Source organism: Corvus brachyrhynchos, unplaced genomic scaffold (genome assembly GCF_000691975.1).
Source record: "Corvus brachyrhynchos isolate BGI_N302 unplaced genomic scaffold, ASM69197v1 scaffold334, whole genome shotgun sequence".
NCBI lineage: Eukaryota > Metazoa > Chordata > Aves > Passeriformes > Corvidae > Corvus > Corvus brachyrhynchos.
The window spans coordinates 2,574,969-2,592,225 of NW_008238316.1; the positions used below are offsets into that span (position 1 = coordinate 2,574,969).

A 17,257-nucleotide genomic window follows, 5' to 3' on the forward strand; every position below is an offset into this window, starting at 1 on the left:
CGCTCCGGAGCAGCCGCTTATCTCCGGCTGTGTTGGTTTTTGGGCTCACGCAGCAAATGCGCCCGACCCGCCGTGATTTGCGTCCACAGCGCTTTATTTTATTATTTTTTTTTTTTAATTTAGTAACTCGTCTTGAATTGCGAATATAATCATGCCGGGCCTGTGGCTTTCCCCGGGTTGCTTCAGTCGAAGCCTGTGTCCTCTGCCCTGATTTCCAGCCCTCTGCTAAGGCAGAGCTGTACCTTAGGATGCAGCAAGGCTCTCCATGACAAGAGACGGCAATCGCTCCTTCCAAATTAAAAAAAAAAAAAAAAACAAACAAAACCAAAACCCACCATTTTTCCCGGTGAACTGCACGCCCTGTGGCTTTCCCCGGGTTGCTTCAGTCGAAGCCTGTGTCCTCTGCCCTGATTTCCAGCCCTCTGCTAAGGCAGAGCTGTACCTTAGGATGCAGCAAGGCTCTCCATGACAAGAGACGGCAATCGCTCCTTCCAAATTAAAAAAAAAAAAAAAAACAAACAAAACCAAAACCCACCATTTTTCCCGGTGAACTGCACGCGGATGTGTCACAAACGAGAGCGCATCGGGTGTCATCGAGGAGGATTGTATAGAATACTTATTCTGGAATAAGTAATTAGCGTGCAGTTACGGCTAGCGAGGCAAAAGCCGGTGTGTAGTTTTGGTGGCCTTTGGAACAGATGTGCTGGAGCGGCGTCAGGCAGATGTTTAGCTTGGAATGCCCTGCAGGGTTCATGGTGGGTAGGGGCTCTGCTGTGGGCAGGATCTTGCTCCGTGGTGGGGAAAGATTGGTGCTGTGGGAGAGATTTTGGGGCAAGAACTTCGCTTAGAAGTTGGAAAAATGAATATTGACAGTAGTGCTCAGAGCTGGGCTTCTCCCTGTGGAGAGACGTTTCTGTTCTGCAACAGGATTAGGTAGAAATCTATTGGGTTTTGGAGCAATTACATTTATGTCCGAGCAAGTGCTCCAGGTAAATCCAGTTTTTGAGCAGGATCAAAGCTGATAAAAGCTGTAGCTAGTACAGAGCTCTTGCTTTTGCATTGAGCTTTGGCCTAAAATTTTGGTAGCTTTAAAACAACCTGAAAGGTTCTGGACTTTACCAAGCAGCTGCTTAGGTTTTAGTTTTTAACTAGCAGCTCTGGTTCATTATTCCTGTGTTATGTTTGTGATAAAAGCTCTTTTAGGCCTGGATTTTTAAGTGTTTGCACTTGGTTATTTCGTTGGCTGTTCGGGTTATGGAAAGAGTTAAGTGGTCACAAAACCAAAAGGTTTTTTACTTCACAGTTGAAGAGTTTGGTGTTTCAGGTATCTTTGCCCAGATGTGCCCTTGGTAGGGAGAGATATTTTGACCCAAACAGATCTTTTTAACTGGTCATATGCTCCCAGCAAGAAAATTAGTGAATGCTGAACCTCGACTTTCTTGCTCAAGATTGCCTAATGATGTGCTAAATGGAATTAATGGCTTATTTTTAATTTTTATTCTTAGAATTTTGTGTTAAAAACCAGGCCGTTGCACTGGGCTTAGGCTGGCTTTTCTAAAAGGAGCAGCTGGCTGCAGTTCTGCCATGAAATTTTTGGAAAAGATGGTTTGATTTCTTTAATGCTAGAAAAAATAACATAGGAAGAAGCGGGGGGGTTTGTAGCTGCACATTTTGAACAGATAATGAATGAAGACTTCTGCCTGTGCAGTGCCATGGCTTTGCTTGAAGGCTGATGTTGCTGCAGAAGTGAAAGTTGAATTGTTTTAATCACTTTGTGCAGGCTTCTTTTTGCAGGGCTCCGACTGAATTGTTGCTCACCATTGCTGGTAGCTGGGAAATAACCTATTTATTCCTTACGCACATGACCATGGATTTAGCTCTCCAACCATGTGATGTTAAGGGGAAAAAAGAGAAAACTTGAAGCCCAAGTGAGCTGTTCAACAAGGCATGGCCGGAGGACCAGGTGTTAGAGATGCCAGGTTAGTTCAGGGTAGCTGCCTCTGTCCAGCTAAAAGGGAGAGGCAGCCAGGAGCTGGACAGCCCAGTGATTTGGGCATTTGGCTGGGAAATGGGAAATGGAGGTCTGGGTCCCTCCTGCAGCTCCAGAACACTCGGGAGCTGGTGCTTCCCTGGGCTTTGGGAGCTGGAGAGTGAAAGGAATTGCAGTGAATCCAGATGAGGTGCCTGTGTTCTGTGCGCTGCCCTTTCTCCTGCCCTGCTCTGAGGGAAGCTTCCTGTCCTGGAGTCCCGTGTGGACAGAGACTTTGGGTCCTGGATATTATCCCAAGGCCTTGCAGGAGCTCCTGGGTGCCTAAGGCGGGCTGGGTGAGGTGCTGGAGTGCCAAAATCCTTGAATGGGCTGCGTCAGATCCTTTTAAAAGTGATCTTGATGTATGTACGGTGCAGGACATTGTGCTTGGAACTCTGAGTTCCTGAGGAATTGGTTAAGAATTCTTGTGTGTGTAATGTGGGATTTCAGCAAAGGGAGAGAGCATCTTCCCAAAATCAGTGCAGAGTGTGAAAATAAGCCTGTGTGTCTTTAAAAACCACACTGACACTACTTTTCATCTGATCGGATGTTCTCTGTGAGCAGTCTTTATGCACATCTTGGAAAAAAGTATTTTGAACTTAGAAGAAGAAAGGGTTTTAAAGGTGGAGACATTAAATCAGGTGTTTAATAGTTCAGATATTTATTTCTGGTTCTTTTGGGTTTCTAATTAATTTCTGCAATACTGGATACTTTTTGGTGCACATGGGTGAGAAGGAAAGTTTGGATTAATGGCTTTCTTCTCCTGTGGTTGCATTTCTTGATGCTGCAAGCACCAGAATGTTTTCTGAGGCACTCTGTGTGTTACTTCTGAAATTGTGCAGCTTGGTGGTGCCCCCCTTAGTGCAGGGAACAGCAGGGAGAAAACACTTCTGTGCAGCAGTGCATGGATTGCTTGTGTCTTAAGAGCTCTGTGTGTAACTGAGTTCAGCAAGTGGCTTCACTATTTGGGACTGAAGTGGGAAAAAATCGTGTGACTGCTTCTTGTGCCCATCCTAGCTTGGGTTAAACTTTGTCTCGTGTTCCCAGGCCTTCTGGTAGGGGTGAGAATGGGCAGCTAGGCTGAGCCCAGGGCTTGACTGAAGCATGTGGAGCTCGTGACCTACATAGTGGTACAAACTGCAGCAATATTCAGGCGAGATGAGATGTTGGGTGCAGTTTACACGTCTCACACGTCGTTTGTCTCGTGGAATGAAAGGCAGAGAATGCTGAAATTGCGGGAGGAAGCTGCTTAGAATCTCTCACTGCTTTATGCTATTTGCAGTCCTAAAGCTCTTTGCATTTTTAATGAAATTTTAAATTATGGGACTTGACTCAAAATGGCTCAGCTTCCAGGAAAAAAAAAAAAAAAGAATTAGTGGCATGAGGTCCATACCATGTTTAAAAATAGAGCCCGAGCTGGAAATGCCATTTTTTAAAAAGGCTTAGTCTCGTTTTAAGATTGAAGTTTGTTAGAGGTTTTGTAACAAGTTTGTCTTGCACACAAGCACAGGGAGCGTTTAGAAGAAACAAGAAGAGACCAACTGGCAGTGCATTTTATTGGTGGGAAAGTATTTCTTTGTTCTGAAGTAAACCATGTTACTTAGCAGTGTTCAGAGCCCGACAGACTCATTTTGCATCTGGAGCCTGGGATGATGTTGGGTTTTGGACAAGATTAATGCCAATTTTGCTCTGAATTCGTCTCAGAAGTCTGTTTGCATAGACAGCACTCCAGCGGCCCTGCTGGCTGGGGACTCAGCAGAGTTTCAGTTCCTTGCTTGTTACAGGATGTGTTTGATCCCAGGAAAATTGTTCTTTTGGCACTTAGCAAGGATAAGGGCTCTGAATTGTCCACGTGGAGAAAGCAAGGTGGTGGCTGCTGCAAATGAGTTCCTGCATTTTCTCTCTGGGGTTAGACATGGGCTAGGTCATTTACTGTTCCTCGCAACCCAAAAAACCCCAAGCCCTGTGACATACTGCTGTAGTGTGGGTAGGGGTGTTTGACAGCTGAAACCTTCAAACCCCAGCACAGCAGGTGCTGTGTGGTGCAACCCCATGCAGATTCACCCAGCCCCTTCCTGCCCTGCTTTTTCACTGCTGAAAGGATTGTTCAGAAAGGGACTTAGAAGAAGCTCTCACAAATACAGCTCATCTCTTTGCATTTGTTTAAATGTAGTGCAGGATTCTTAGGGAACTGCTTCAGCTTGGATCATCAGAAATTTTCAGTGTATGCGGAGACTGTTTGCACAAGCTAAACTCCAAATGAAAAAATACCTGTCTGTGCACACTTTTAAATGAACAGAAGCTGCTGAAGTAGTGGCTGTGTGTTCTTCTCGAGGTGGGCAGAGAAATGAGTGGACCCTGCATAGCATTTCTTACAGGGTGACCTCTTGGAAAAAGCCCAGCCAAAGTGATAAATGATTGGAGCCTGGTTTTAAGTTCAGTTAAGGGTGTGAAATCTTCAGAACATCCAGAGCTTTGCTGTTAAACATGGAGAGGGTAATGCTGAATTAAGTGCCAGCTTTGCTAGGACCAGTACTAGGTTTGAGTATTCCTTTCTTAAGCAAAAATCCAAGTTTCCTCTTGCTTACACTAAGACTGATGAGGTGTTGGCACTTGAGGAGTTACTTGGTGGGGTTTGCTCGGTGAGGACAGTTCTGTCACTGTTGAGGACTCCTGAAAATCCCACCCATTTACTCTGTGTGGTTGGCCGGCCAGCATCAACACTGGGTCCAGCTGGAGCCTTGAAGGGTGGTGAATTTTGGAAATGCATCTTTCTAGGAATTTGTGCTAGTCAGGGAGACCTTTCTGTCCACGGGATCATTCCATCTGCCTTGCACTGACCTGGGAGAGGATGTAGCCTTGAGTGGGGAGCTTATCCAACACTGGAACTGCTGTTCCTGCTGCAGTGGCTCTTGATGGCTGCTAGGCTGGGGCCAGCAGATTTCCTTGGGACAAAATTCCTACTGCTATCCAGTGCTAGACATCTCCTAGAAGAACTTGCTTGTATTACCAGAGTGTTCTGGAGCACGGTGACTGCTGTAGAGACAGTGAGTATTTGCTAAATGATATCTTAAAACTGTTCAGAGGAGTACAGAATTGTCTTCATTTTCTCCCAGAAGAGAGGTGACTGTCTTTTCCATTTTTCTTCCTTGGAGATTGGTTTGGACACCTAAATCCTCTCTCATTGTGGAAGCAATTGATATAATTTGTTCAGTAATAATACGGCTGGAAGAATGTTGTGTTAAAACCCCCCTGTGCTAAAAAGCAGAAAGACAAAGCTAAACTTCAGGGAGTAACAAGTACAAAGTTGAAATTTTATATGTGAAGCTTCTGTTTACCAAGTTTTTGCTGGTTGTGAGTTGCTGAACAGTTCCTTAAATGAAATTATATTTTTAATGGATTAATGTTGTTGCCATATTAATGCTGCGTAAACTGACAAATTATACCCTGGTACCTTAGCCAGAGTCTTCCCCTACAACAGGTTTAAACATGAAAATGGTTGTTGTATAATGATTTAAAGGACAATTGTTGTGCTCTGACAAACTGGAAGAGAAGGGAGGGAATAGGCAGCTGAGCTGTCAAATCCCTTAATTACATTAGAGACCAAAGATACTGTCATTACTCATAACTAACTCCCTTTCAAAGCCCAGCTCCTTTCTAGTTTGGAGCAACTCGGAGCTCTGTGTGATTTTTATTCATTTACTGTGCCTGATACGGGGTGGATGTTGAAGGGGAATTTATTGCATGGCTTTTTCGGGGGGGAAAATGGGATATAGCCTGGAGTTGTGCATAGTAATTCCTGGATATGCCCTGTGCCTCATCTTAAACCCTAGGGGAGGTGTGGGCTCCTTTGATTGGGCACTTTGGTGAAGGTTTTTTGGGATTAAAGCTGTGCAAGTCTGTGCATTCCTGTGAGTTACTGGAATGGTGATTTCTGGGCTGTAAGAAGGGAATTTATTTGGAAATGTGTAGCCCTGTAGAGCAGGATGTCTTCTGAAACATGGATTATTTGTGGGTGGTTGACTCTGCTTTGGCTTCTGTTCGTTTTTGGATGTGTCTTAGGCCCAGGTTGATATTTCAGATGTAAACAAATCCTTGTTCCAGTTTCTAATTCAAGCCAGCATCCTCTTTGCTCCTGTTGTCATCTGCCTCGTTTGCTGTCTCGCCTGTGGGGCCCTGGAAAAAAAAGGCATTTTTGTAGAATGGAAGTAAATAATTGTGCAATTAGGCCCTGTATCATGCTGCATAAATCTAGGTTATCTTAATAACGATTTTTAGGCAATGTAGCTCAAGTAGTGGCTCTGTGATTCAAATGGTAATTGACTGTGCAGCTAAAAAAATTAAACCCAACTGCTCTGTGTTTGGGATGATGACTATTGCAAAAGCTGGCATTGTTCCCTTTAAAGATGAACTCCCAGCTCCACAGCCCCAGCGTGCAGCAGTGCAGAAAAACTGCTTAATATCCAGTTTTTTGTAGGGAAGTGCTTAAGAAATATCTTTATAAACTTAATTCTGCCTTTGTGGGGCTGTAGTATAATAGCTTTTAATTGCATGATTAATTTTCTTAGAGGCTTCTGCTTAATTCATTGCATTGCCTGGGTATATATCAGGCTACAACTGAAGAGTTGTGTATTTTCTGTTCTCTAATTTCTTGTGTGGGTGAGTTCAAGAAGGAATGTCCTTTTCTTATGCTAACATTTAGAGGAGGGAGACACTAGATCTCAGTGGGATAAAATTATCTACTTGAGGGTTATTGGTTGAGGAATGGTTTATTAGAATGGCCTTCTGTCTTGCCACTCACCTTTATCTTCTTTTGATCCACCCCCCCCCAAATGAAGGTTTGATTTCCATAAACCCCCTACTTTTTGCAGTTCCTGATTTGTGAAAGTTTTTTGTGTGCTGTATTTGTCCTCCAACCCAATAGCTATTTTAAATTCTCTTGTCTGTGAAAGTTTTGGATGTTCTTTCAGGCTTGCAAAAAGTTGAGTCTGAGCCATTTTTCACTTCCTGTCAGTAAATATCAAAGTAGTGACTCTTCTGTGCTGGCTTCTCTTTACTGAATAAAATTCTTGTATTTTTCTGGGGGTGTTTGAGGTTAGGACATGCTTAAGTACACAGTGGTGCTTGGTTCAGGGAGATCCTGCAAAGTGGGGTGGTGTGCTGGGAACACACACAGTGACATCTCATAGCTCTGCTTGAAAGAGCTCATGTTGAGTTGGGTTGGTGGTTAAAACAGGTCAGTTTGGCACTTAAAAACTCAAATTGAGATGTGACAGTCAGGCTTCTCAGAGCGTGGGGTCCTCTGGAGAGCATCTGCTCAGTCCCTGTCTTGCCTTGTGTGCACGCCTGGGTGTGGCGCCTGGTGCTGTGGTTTGGGTGCCAGCGTGGGGATCAGTCACAGGTTGGATGTGATGATCCCAGAGGTGCTTTCCAGCCTCAGTGATCCTGGGATGCTGCACCATTGTCCTTGAGCCACCGTGTGTTGCTGCAGCTTGTTGGGATGCCGGGCTGGCTATGGAAAGATGGGATGTGGCCTCTTCCAAAATGTCAGCAGAAACAAAAGAACTTTCTGAACTGGACCATGGCATCTTTCCCTCAGGAAATTTGTTGGGATTGTAGGCAGTGCTGTAGGTCTGGACTTGGGGCTGAGTTAGGGAGTTGAAGCCCAGTCTCTGCCTTCACAGCTGAAGCTGTCGGATTCGGTATCAGTAATACAGAGTCTGATGCATCATTTTTTTTGTTTGCTCTTAGCTCTTTCTGAATGGGGAGGGCAGCTTTTCTGTGTCCTTTAATATTGTCAGCTATTTTAGAGGGGTTTCATGAGTTGGAAGGGATTCACAAAGATCATCAAAATCCAGCTCCTGGCCTTGCACAGGACACCCCAGCAATCCCACCCTGTGCCTGAGAGCATTGTCCAAACACTCCTTGCAGCTCTACACAAGAGCTCATGTTTCCTTTACTCTCTGCATGCTTTTGTGTCTTTATTTATGATTCCAAACCATTTTGAAATGGAAATATAAGGTGCCTTTTTGTCAGCCTTTGTCAGAACAAGCTGTTCTCTAGAGCAGCCATCATCTTTCATGCTTTTGTTACCATTTTTTCTATTTATGTTGCAAGGCCTGTAGTTTTTTTCCCCCAATCTTAACGTGACCCCATTAGCTCTTCAGCAAAGCTTCCATATGGCTGAGAGCTCCTGGACACATTTCCTACACCTCACAGATGAAGGGAGAGACCCTTGCTCTGGGATTACTTCCCAAATGCAATATAATAAGCAGGTCCAGAAGTCAGTTGTGGATGTAGACAACCTGGCATATCCTCTTGAGGCATCTTCTGCTTTATTTCTTTGTGCTGTGGGAATCTGAGTTCCCCTCCAGACCTATTGTCAGCACCATGACCTGATGTGGATAGGGTTTCCTCCTGGATACGAAGGAGTTGCAGTTATTCCTTATCTAGGTTGTTGCATTTAAATTGCAGGCTGAAAGCTTAAAAAACTAAAAAATGGGGAAAAAAAAAAAAAGAGTCCTTGTTGGAACCTGGAGCATCAAGGGGTTAAATGCATTTCTTCTAAACGATAAAATGTTTCAGCCGCATCTGAGTTGGTCCCTTTGCTTGTTCTTCAAGGCGCAGATGGTAGAGTTGACAAGTGCAGCTGGCTGGCTACAAGGAATCCTCCTTTGCTCTGAAGAACTTTCTTCCTGTTCATTTCCTCTATATTTCCATCACTTCCTGATGATCCAGGCTCACAGAAAAATACTGAACTTATTTTGCATTTCATGCTGGCTAATGGAAATGCTGCCTATTAAACAAAAAAGGTACTCATGGGTACGGCTTAAACAGCATGTACGTTAGGAAAGTCTTCTAGATTTCTCTGGGTATATTTTCCTATGTCATTTTCTTTTGTGTTGTTGGGATGCTGTCAAGAAAATGGCACTAATAGGAGCTTGGCCATTTGTCAGGGCTCTTAAGTCTGTTTGAGGATGGAGTGTGGACACTTCTTGTAACACTCCCCCCGTAGCTCCAGGCTGTCAAGCTGTTGAACAGTAAGAACAGTGCTGGTTTTTTTTTTCCCTTGCTGTTGCTCTGTGGACTCGTTTGAGCTGGAGTTAAAGGGCTGGAGGTCACCAGGCGAATGTTTCGTCGCTGGCAGGCCCAGCTGCGCCGCCAGACCACCTCACACGGGTCCTGCAGCCAGAGTTCCTGAAAACTGCAGGCAAATTCAGACAACAAAGCAACTTTGGGAGACTTCAAAGCCCCGCTGTGCCTCTGCTCCTGGGCGTCGCTGTCAAACGGGACTCGGCAGTGACAGCTTGGCCACCCCGCGCTCGAGGCTGGGTCCCCTGGCAGGCAGGAGGGTGAGGGGTGACACGGAGCAGAGCTGGCAGCAGATGAGGAGTGGGCTGGTGGGGAGCAGATTAAAGCAAGGACAAGCCTCCCCTGCCTGAACTGGAAGTGAAAAGTAGCATTCCTGGCAGTGGCGAAGCTTTTTTCAGGCTGTAGATTCCCTGATTTAAGTGTGTTCTTTGTTAAATGAAACTCCTGTTTGGGAGCTGGAAGCTGAGGGTCGGAAAAATGGGCTGCTGTTGTTTTATTTGCAGGTGTCAGGTTCAGGGTGTACAGTAAATTTTTAGCTCCAAAGCACAACTTGAACAGCTCCATCATTCACAGCTTCAGGAACACTCAGCTTGTTTGAAATTTCCTTTCTGAAGAAAGGTGAAATCTTATTGAAGCCTTTGATTCACAGAATCCCAGAGTGGTTTGGGCTGGAAGGAACCCGAAAGCCCATCCAGTGCCACCCCTGCCATGGGCAGGGACACCTTCCACTGTCCCAGGCTGCTCCAAGCCCCAATGTCCAGCCTGGCCTTGGGCACTGCCAGGGATCCAGGGGCAGCCACAGCTGCTCTGGGCACCCTGTGCCAGGGCCTGCCCACCCTGCCAGGGAAGGATTTCTTCCCAATATCTAATATAAACCTACTCACTGTCAGTGGGAAGCCAGTCCCCCTTCTCCTGTTGTTCCAGGTCCTTGTAAACAGTAAATATTTGTAAAATTGTGAAGGGCTATGAATTCCAAGGTTCTTTTTCATTTGTGTTTTGATGTAAAACCTGTCTCAGTGTTGGGTCTAAAAAGTAAAGCTGCGTGTAAATTCTGAAGCACTGCATGCTCTGGCCTGCTTATAAAAGAGGAGATGAGGTCATTTGCTCTTTGTTTTCCTGTTAGAGCCACCTTAATGAGTGGAGTGAGAATCAGGGGTTAAATACTTGGAAATACAGAACTTCATAAAATCACTCAGACATTCTAATGATGTTCTAGTTACTAATTGACAATGTTGATCATTGCAGGAAAGGCTGCAGCTGTCGGTTTTTGCAGCTTCCTTGTGACTGTTTAAGAATTAAGAATTGGTAAATATTTTGCTATGCTTTTTTGGCCACCTTCCATTATTAGGAAAAAGTCTGAATTTGTGAGCAAAATCAGTTACAGGACCAACATGAGTAATTTACTTTTATATCTCCATGTATGTAAAAAATTGCAAGTGTATACTGCATATTCTTTAATTTGGTCTTGGCATAATGTGAATATATAGACAGCTATTTTTGAAAGTGATTATAACAGCTGATTTGCATAATGATCCAGGATTTTTCTCATAGCAACTGCAAAGACTGTCATCTTCAGCAACGTGGGAATGATTTCAGGCTTTAAGGAGAGTGTTTTGTTCAATCTGTGAGCAGCATTAGAGCAAAGGCATTTCTGAAGTGGCACATGGATTATTGGCATTGGTCTGGTTTCAGTATTGATGAAGCACCATTGGGGCATTGGGGGATTTAGCAGATAATTGGGTATTGTGATTTTAAGGTTCCTGGGGCACAGCACGGTGATCTCTTGGCTCCTTTGGAAGTAGAGTTCTGTAGGTGATGATAAGAACTTGAGTAGAGGATGGTGTTCTGCTGGCATGTGTTGTGGGGCACCACAGTACAGAGAAGATCTGAAGCTGTCAGAGAGTGTCCAAAGGAGGGACACGGGGATGGGGAAGGGTCTGGAGGAGCATCTGGGGGCACTGGGTTTGTTCAGTTGGAGCACACCGAGGTCAGACCTCACCGGGACTGCAGCTCCCATCTCTGCTCCCTGGGACAGGGACAGCACCCAGGGAGCGGCTGGAGCTGGGCCAGGGCAGGCTCAGGCTGAGATCAGGGCAAGGTGCTTCCCCCAGAGGCTGCTGGGCACTGCCCAGGCTCCCCAGGGAATGGTCCCGGCCCCGAGGCTGCCAGAGCTCCAGGAGCGTTTGGACAGCGCTGCCAGGGATGCCCAGGCTGGGGGTGTTGGGGTGTCTGTGCAGGGCCAGGGGCTGGGCTGGGTGATCCTTGGGGATCTCTTCCAGCTCAGGATATTTCGGTTTCTATGATCATGAGTCTTTCCATGGCAATTGTTTTTTATTATCAGCGCTAACTAAAATCCCAGCCTCCATGTTTACAAGACTGAGAAAGGAATGAGTACTTTAAAAACTATTAGAACCATTTTTGGGAATGAGTATCATAGCAAGGAGCTACTTTGGCAAAATGTGGTGGGGTTTATTTTATGCTGTTTAGAAAATCCATTTCAAATCCTTGTGGGTTCCTTCCAACTCAGCATATCCTATGATTGTATGAAATTTTGGTAGTTACACTGCTTTGGTTGACTTTGTTTTTGCATGTGCTGAACAGCCTCAGTAAATGACTGAGGCTTTTTTCCGTTTTTGTTTTCCTGTCTTTAAAAAAAAAAAAAAAAAAAAAGCTTGGAATTGATAATGAACTTGTTGCATGTTTTAAATGATCAGTTCTCCCAGATTTCTAAAATTAACATTATGATTACCAATTTCATGATGACTCAGAGTGTTCCTTTGAATGGAAGCCCAGCTTCCCAAGCTCCTGTGTAAGAAATCTTATCTTAGTAGTGAATATCCTAATTTCAGTTTTGGAAATCGGTGTTAAGTGAAGTGAGGTGTGAAAAGGGGTGTCTGAATTGTTGAGCGAGGCTGGTGAGAGCAGAGCTTGCTGAAGGCAATGCTCAGTGGATGGTTGCTCCTGAACTGGTCCTTGCAGTGATCAGGGGCTGTCCCTGTCGCTGAAGACGAGGTTCATTCTCCAGCATGGGGATGAAAACAAGCTGGGAGGGATGCAGGAACAACTATCCCCTTCACTTGCTGCAGATCTTAGGGTGTCTTTTCACAGGATGGGTGTAAGAAGTTGGCTTTTATGACAGCTTTTCCGTTTAAGTTATAAAACTTCTATTTCTGCTCAGAGATTTAGTTCATCTGCAGCACCACTTCCATTCTGTTCTTCCATCTTAGTGCTCCCTAATGCAAAAGCATTCTTTAGTTGTGTGAACCACCACAAGAGCTTCAAAGCAGCACATCAAGGCTGCCAGAGCTCCAGGAGCGTTTGGACAATGGTCTTGGGGACGGGCTGGAGTTGTTGGGGTGTCTGTGCAGGGCCAGGAGCTGGACTGGGTGATCCTGTGGGTCCTTCCAGCTCGGGATATTGATGGTTTTGTGTCTCTTCACCGCGCTGTCAGGAGCACATATTGAAAAGGCACAGGATTCTCTGTCCTAGCAGTAAGAATGGGTCTGTCATTGCTGCTGCAGGCTTTCCTTGGGAGCAGATGGAGCCTGGTGCCTGGAAGGGCGTCGCTGGGGCCGTGTCCTTTGGCACCAGCCCTGTGCAGACACCAGGGTGAGTCAGCAGTGGCTGGGAACTGCATTCCAGTCTAATGCTTTGAGATAATCACTGAGGTGCTTCAGGACGATTATATTTAGGTGGGGGAGACATTGGCCTGCCTGTTAAAAAAATAATTGTGTTTTTTCTAAAAACAACCCTTCCTCCCCACTAGGCTTGCTGTTGGATATTGGATTTTGAGCAACACTTGGGTTTTTGTGCTGTCAGGTTGCAAAGCCCCAGAGCACACAAAACACTTTAGTGGATCAGCATCACAGGCTCACAGAATAGTTGGGGAAGGAGGAGGAATACTTGAGGAAGGAACCTCTGGAGATCATCCAGTCCAACTCCCTGTCCAGGCAGGGTCAGAGGAGCACTTCCAGGTAGGCTTGGAGAGTCTCCAGAGAGGAAGACTCAACACCCTCCCTGAGCAGCTGTGCCAGGGCTCTGCCACCCTCCAGGGAAGTTGTTCTTCCTCATGTCGAGGTGGCCTCCGTAAAACAGATTCATATTCCCCCCCCCCCACCCCATCTGAAGTATTTTTCCATTGTCTTTTCTTACTGGCATATTGGAGAACACCTTTTGCAATTCCCACTTTTGGTTAAAAAGGTAAAAATAATCATAATGCTCGCAGAATCATGGAATGGTTTAAAGGACCTTAAGGCCCATCCAGTGCCACCCCTTGCTACAGGCAGGGGCATCTTCCACCATCCCAGGTTGCTCCAAGCCCTGTCCAGCCTGGCATGGAACACTTCCAGGGGTGATGCATGGATCAGCTTAAGCATTCCTAGTGGTTCCTGGGTGAGAAGGCAGTGATCAGTCAGAGGCTGGACTCCCCAATCCAAGAGGTGTTTTCCAGCCTGATGCATTCTGTGCCCAGTCCTGCAGCTGTTTGGAAGCAGGAAACGCTCGCGCGTGAGCCGGGAGCGGAGCAGGGAGAGCCGGGAGCGGAGCAGGGAGAGCCGGGAGCGGAGCAGGGAGAGCCGGGAGCCGAGCGGGAATCACGCTTCCAACAGTCCGGGAGCGCCCCGGTTATTTTGGAACTTTTTATCTCCCTGTGCCTGCGTGTTTGGAGGCTCTGGTGTTTGGAGCAGTGTGTGAGCAGGCTGGGAACGCTGCTGTTGAGATGTTCTGTTCCCTTGGCTCAGGGGGTGTGTCTGCCTCACTCCCATCTTGCACCAGCTGGGAATCCTGGAGAGTATCTCCTGTCTCAGCCCCTCGGAGAGGCATCTGAACATCAATCACGGGCTGCAGTGCCTGAAAAAATGTAGGAGAGCTCATGATGGCACACAGAAATGTGAGCAAGTCACAGGGTAATTTGGTGAAGTTTGGGCAGTTGTCCCATGGGTGATACTATAGCTGAAACTGAGTTTTGTTTTGATATGTCAAAATGAAATTATTTTCCCCCTGTTGCCAGCATGAGGGCTTGTCTTCTGTGAGCAGTGCTGTTGAAAGCAGGATGCACAAGGAGGGGCTTTGGAGGATAAATGCTGGAACTGGGAGTAGGGAGGAATCAGGCTGAAATTGGGAAGGAGGAGGGAGTGATAGGGTGTATTACCCAGGTAATTCACAGTTAATATAATTTAGATCCAGTTTCTTCTGCTTATGGCAAGGAGGAACTGATAAAACAGACATTGCTAATTATATAGCGCCTTTTGTTAATTAAAGAGGTGTGAACTGCTTGCTGAGTAAAATAGATCAGAGGGAAATTCAAAGTTTGTGATTTGAGGTTATCCCAAGCTCTGTAAGTTAAGCACTTTAATGTTTGGGTTTTTTTTTCCCCAGTATGTGTTTTTTAGTGTTAGGGCAAGTACAGAATAAACTGGGAACCAGACACAAACCTGTTTCAGTGTCTGTTTTTAAGGCAGCTACAAATATTTATTTGGCTTGCTCCAGAGCTTTCATATTTTTCTCATTGTCTGTACAAATCATCTGTTGAACGGCCCAAGCAGACCAATGTCTATTAATACTTGGATTACAACACAGTAAATGCTAATTCTTTTTTTTTTTTTTTTTTTTTTGAGAGTACAAAACATTATTTCCGTGTATTCAGTTCCCAATGTTTTTCTGAAGCCTTGCAGTTAATGGTGTCAATGCGGAACTTGGTCTGTGCTGCTGTGCTCTGAGGACTTGTGGGAACTTTGCAAGGGTGGAGTAAAGTAGTTTGTGTCCTACTTCAGGCTTTTTGTCATGTACAAGTAACTGGAATTTTAATATCTTGGACCCTGATGCAGTGTCTCCCATTCTGATGTGATTATTCTTTGGAGCTTTGGTATATTTTGACCATGAAAATAAAAACGCGTCTTAAAAAGAGTGGGATAATTTAGGTTGAGAGGGCCCTCTGGAAATCACCTCCTCCAGCCCCCTTTTTAAAGCAGGGCCAACTTCAAACATATCATGCTTTGTTCTTGCTATTCTAAAATTAGTTTGAGGAGGAGTATGTTAATGTGGCAGGGTATGGGCTGTTTCGAGCTGCTGCTTTCATTTTTGGTCGCTTTTCAGCACAGCTTTTGTGCTACATTATCATTTCTAATAATGCTTAAAACTTGGGAGGACTTTCGTTTCTGGAATTGTGTTTAAAAAAAAAATCCATGTATCATTTTGCCACAGGGAAAATAAATACCAGTAATTTTCTAGCAGTTGTGAATTCTTTACTACATCAACTCTAGATGTAAACTTAAAATTTCCTTACTTGCCCTTTTTCCTTAGCATTGATTTGTTTGGCCTAAATTCTTTTATCCTGGGTTGATTCTGGCAACTGAATTGCAGGTAGTTCAGAATAAGAAATGAGAATATTTGTTCAGAAGTGGGTAATTGTTGGGGTTTTTTTGGTAAGCAAGATATGTAATCCTTTTCAGATCTGCGCATTCCCATCTATTGCTTGCAGTCTGTTGGAGTTGTTGCTCTGATTTGGGTACAGCTCCACATTTGATTAATATCCATTTAATGCTTTTGTAGGCATTTCACGTGCTTTACAAATATTTCCATAACTTGCACATTCAGATATTTATCCAAACATAATTGCTATGGGCTTTCCTGCGGAGAGGCTTGAAGGAGTGTACCGGAACAACATTGATGATGTAGTAAGGTAAGGATTTATTTTTCTTTTCCTTAGCTTACAAAACTTGAATATTCTTTTCTGCACTCAGTTATGTCCTGCTGAGGAAAGGATGTGTGTTCTGACTTGTAGAAATGGTGAGATTTCTTGCATCACATAGATGTTGCCTGAACAGCTTTCCCGAGAAATGTTGGAAACAACAAAAAATGGCCAGGCTGCTGTTCTGGGTTGATCTCAAATGCATATGGTCTGCCTTTTTAGTGTGAAAAATTAACTTCACTAACTTGTTTTGGAGTGGAAAAAAACCTGGTTATTTACTTATAGAAAGACATCAATCCATGCCTCTCTTCAGTGTCAAGGTTTTCCTTAGGTAGCTGATGGTATTTCAGGATAAGTTTTCCCTTTTCCTTTCTTAAACTGATAAATTAAGTGCTTGATAAGTAAATTTTGATTTCGAATAGTAAATATAGGTGACTTTATCTAAAGGCTTTTACATTTGGTAGTGTTCGGTAATTATGGACAAGGAGAAAGATCATCTAAAATCTGTTATTGCTGGTAAAAACCCCCATAGGTTGTCATTTTTCACTTCAAATAAAGTCATTACTCTGAATTGCTGGCTACAGCTGAGGAAGAGGTGGAGAGTGTTGTAGGAACACTGTTGTAATTCATTTAGTCAAAACCCTACCTGGAGAGTGTGAGAGGTTGCATTAAAAACCAAACACTTGGTAGAAGTTGCCAAAAGTTTGTGGTTTTAGGATTAGAAGTTGGGATTTTTGTGAAGCTGTGATGCTTTAGAGGTCATTTGAAGTCATGAGCTCAGTAGCTCCATGAGAGACTTGGCCCTTGGGGCTGGGGGATAATGCAGGTTTTAATGAAGGTTTTCAGGGAAGGTGGGAGTGGGAGTGTCTGCTTCCAGGTGTGACGTGCCATGGGGAGTTTCCCATAATTGTGCAAAGTGTTCCCACATGACATCCTTGTGTCTCAGCTGGAGAGACATGGATTGGATGGATGGAGCACCCAGTGGGTACAGGACTGGCTGGATGGCTGCAGGCAAAGAGTTGTGGGCAGCAGCTCATGGTTCCTGTGGAGACCTTGAGCTGTGGGGTCCCTGAGGGGCTGGTACTGCTCAGCAGCTCTGTGGGTGACATGGACAGTGGGATTGAGGCACCCTCAGCACGTCCAGTGGTGACACCGAGCTGTGTGGGGCAGTCACATGCTGGAGGGAAGGGATGGATCCAGAGTGAGCTGGACAGGCTGAGCCCACACCGACCTCATGGAGTCCAACAAAGTGAAGTGCAAGTCCTGCCCCTGGGTCAGGGCAGCCCCCTGAGGGATCAGTCCAGGCTGGGGATGAGCAGCTGGAGAAGGACCTGGGGGTGCTGTGGGTAGGAGCTGGGACCCAGAACCCCCCCGTGCCCTGGGCTGAGCCCCCAGCATGGGCAGCAGGGGAGGGGGGGATTCTGCCCCTGTGCTCAGGTGAGACCCCA

General features: G+C 45.3%; 1 protein-coding gene across 1 annotated transcript in view; it reads left to right on the top strand.

Moving 5' to 3' along the window:
- Positions 1–15,693: 15,693 nt before the first annotated feature.
- Positions 15,694–17,257, top strand: part of PTEN (phosphatase and tensin homolog) — a 30,094-nt gene continuing 28,530 nt past the window's right edge. The window contains exon 1 of the mRNA XM_008633282.2: positions 15,694–15,800. Within this exon, the coding sequence (XP_008631504.1) occupies positions 15,739–15,800 (62 nt within the window). The 5' untranslated portion in view covers positions 15,694–15,738. The remainder of the gene's footprint in view (positions 15,801–17,257) is intronic.